This window comes from Stegodyphus dumicola, chromosome 5 (genome assembly GCF_044657685.1).
Source record: "Stegodyphus dumicola isolate Sdum_Otavi_A_Nest chromosome 5, ASM4465768v1".
In the NCBI taxonomy this organism is placed as follows: Eukaryota; Metazoa; Arthropoda; class Arachnida; order Araneae; family Eresidae; genus Stegodyphus; species Stegodyphus dumicola.
In genome coordinates this window covers 105,832,183-105,834,152 of record NC_140772.1, presented here as the reverse complement: position 1 = coordinate 105,834,152, position 1,970 = coordinate 105,832,183, and the positions used below count along the sequence as shown (strand labels likewise).

Here is a 1,970-nt window from a genome sequence, read left to right as displayed (position 1 = left end):
GTACAGTTTTTTCTTTTTAAAGTCTTAATTAAATAAGATAATTACTCAGAGAGAAAACTAGTAAAACAGATACTAGTTCATTTTCCTCACAGTTAACACGACTCCTCACACAGTAGTTAAGACAGTTTTTATAAATTTCTCCCACCTTAAGCTTCTTAGCAGACTTTTCTAAAAATTCTAAAAACTACACTTCATTATAAGTAACAACACATAAGGAAAACTTAATTTTACACAATAATAATATTAAGAATACTAATTAACTGAAAACTTATTATTTCTTATCTCAAAATTCTTTCCCTACTTGTGTGCATCACCTTGGCATTCATGTAAGTTAAAGTTCAAAATTAGTACATTAATTACCCTACACAAGTACTTTCATTAAAAATATATTCTCAAATTTTCCCTCACTTTTAACTCACAAAACAATAAGATTTAAAAGCAAACAAATTTCCATGACCCTTATTGATTCTTATTACTTCAAATTTTCTATATCAAAATTCATCTCTGCTATTAAATATTACTTCAAGTTAACAAAAATAAGTTACAAGATGGATATTAACAACATGTATTTGCATTTAACTACGTTTAATCATTTTGCAAATAAAATCTTAAAATCACCCTTTTACATTAACATTACATGTCGATAAAACTACACATTACTCCATCCACTATCATTTTCTTTTCTTATATCTCTAATCATTCTATTAAACACTTCACTCGCTAACTTGACAGTCTAAAATTTTATCCAAATCAAAATAACTGCATTCTTTCACTTACCTTGACAGAAACATGGTAGAGAAACACATTTACACACAGAACACACCAATTTAACTGAAAAAAAAATTTATTAGTAAATTTTCACGTTCTCAGACCACATTCAATTTCAAAAACAGATGAATTCGTGAATGATACAGTTCACATTATTAACAACATGTTAAGTCGCTGAATTTACACAGATGAGAGAAAAGTCACTGCAGAAGTAGGAATGTCCTACAATTAACAAAGTTCACTAGAGTTCACTTCTGGTCTACTGCCGGTTTTTCCATAGAAATAGGCACTACACGTTCATTACTAGGCGGTGGTTCTATAGCCTTCTTCGGTGCTTCGATGGTCAGTACTCCATTTTGACTTAAAGACGATTTCACACTTTCTGGCTCTGTACCTTCTGGTAGCATGTAGCGTCGAGTGAATTCACGGGAAACGAAACCATGTTCGTCAGATTTTTCTTCGTGTTTACCGTGGATGACTATGTAATTGTCAACAGTCTTCACCGTTATCTCGTCAGGTTTGAACTGGCTCACATTCAGCATCACTTGAAACTTGTCAGATTCATTCTTCACCACAGATTGTCCAGACGCATCGATGTTGCCTCGAGTTCGCGGCCGAATCAGATAACCACGGTACACAGTAGGTGGTAGTAGATCAGATTCTACGAGACCCGATCCAAAATGCTGGTCAAAGATACGCTGAGGATAATCCCAGGTGTCCCACCAATTTCGGGAAAGTAACGGAAGAAGTGGGAACGCCATCTTGTATAATGCAATTCTTTATAAACAGCAACCGCCTACAAAACAGCAAAATCACGTAAGCTATCGCTTTATTCTCAATCTGTATTGAGCGCCCAAACTCGCCGCTTATATACAATTGAATGCCGGCTTAGAAAATTCTAGTATTTTCTGGTACGAGAGTATCACCATGGAAACAAGTTGCAGTTGCTACATTTGGCTTCAAAGCGCTCTTTCTGTCACGAGCGGAAACGTAATAAAATCGCCAACGCCGCAAAGGCGAATTTTCATAATCGGATTTAATAAATGTTTATGTGCAATTTGTGCACAAGTTTTACTGAATAAAAGTAAAATTATGAAATTTCCATTTTTAATCACTTAAACACGTTTATAGAACATAGATAAGTATATACATTTATAGTGTAACAAAAGTTTTATTTAAAAACATAATTATTCAAAGTATTT

The 1,970-nt window shown here is 33.6% G+C and overlaps 1 protein-coding gene across 1 annotated transcript; it reads right to left on the bottom strand.

The window, feature by feature from the left end:
* Window positions 1-826: 826 nt before the first annotated feature.
* Window positions 827-1,661, bottom strand: LOC118188579 (protein lethal(2)essential for life-like). Its single transcript, XM_035359055.2, has one exon. It carries the CDS (start codon window positions 1,527-1,529, stop codon window positions 1,017-1,019), a length of 513 nt encoding a protein of 170 aa, XP_035214946.1. The 5' UTR covers window positions 1,530-1,661; the 3' UTR covers window positions 827-1,016.
* Between the last annotated feature and the right edge of the window lie 309 nt (window positions 1,662-1,970).

Excerpts from the sequence above, each read along its gene's own strand:
- LOC118188579 (XM_035359055.2), bottom strand. The coding sequence starts at position 1,529 with ATGGCGTTCCCACTTCTTCCGTTACTTTCCCGAAATTGGTGGGACACC.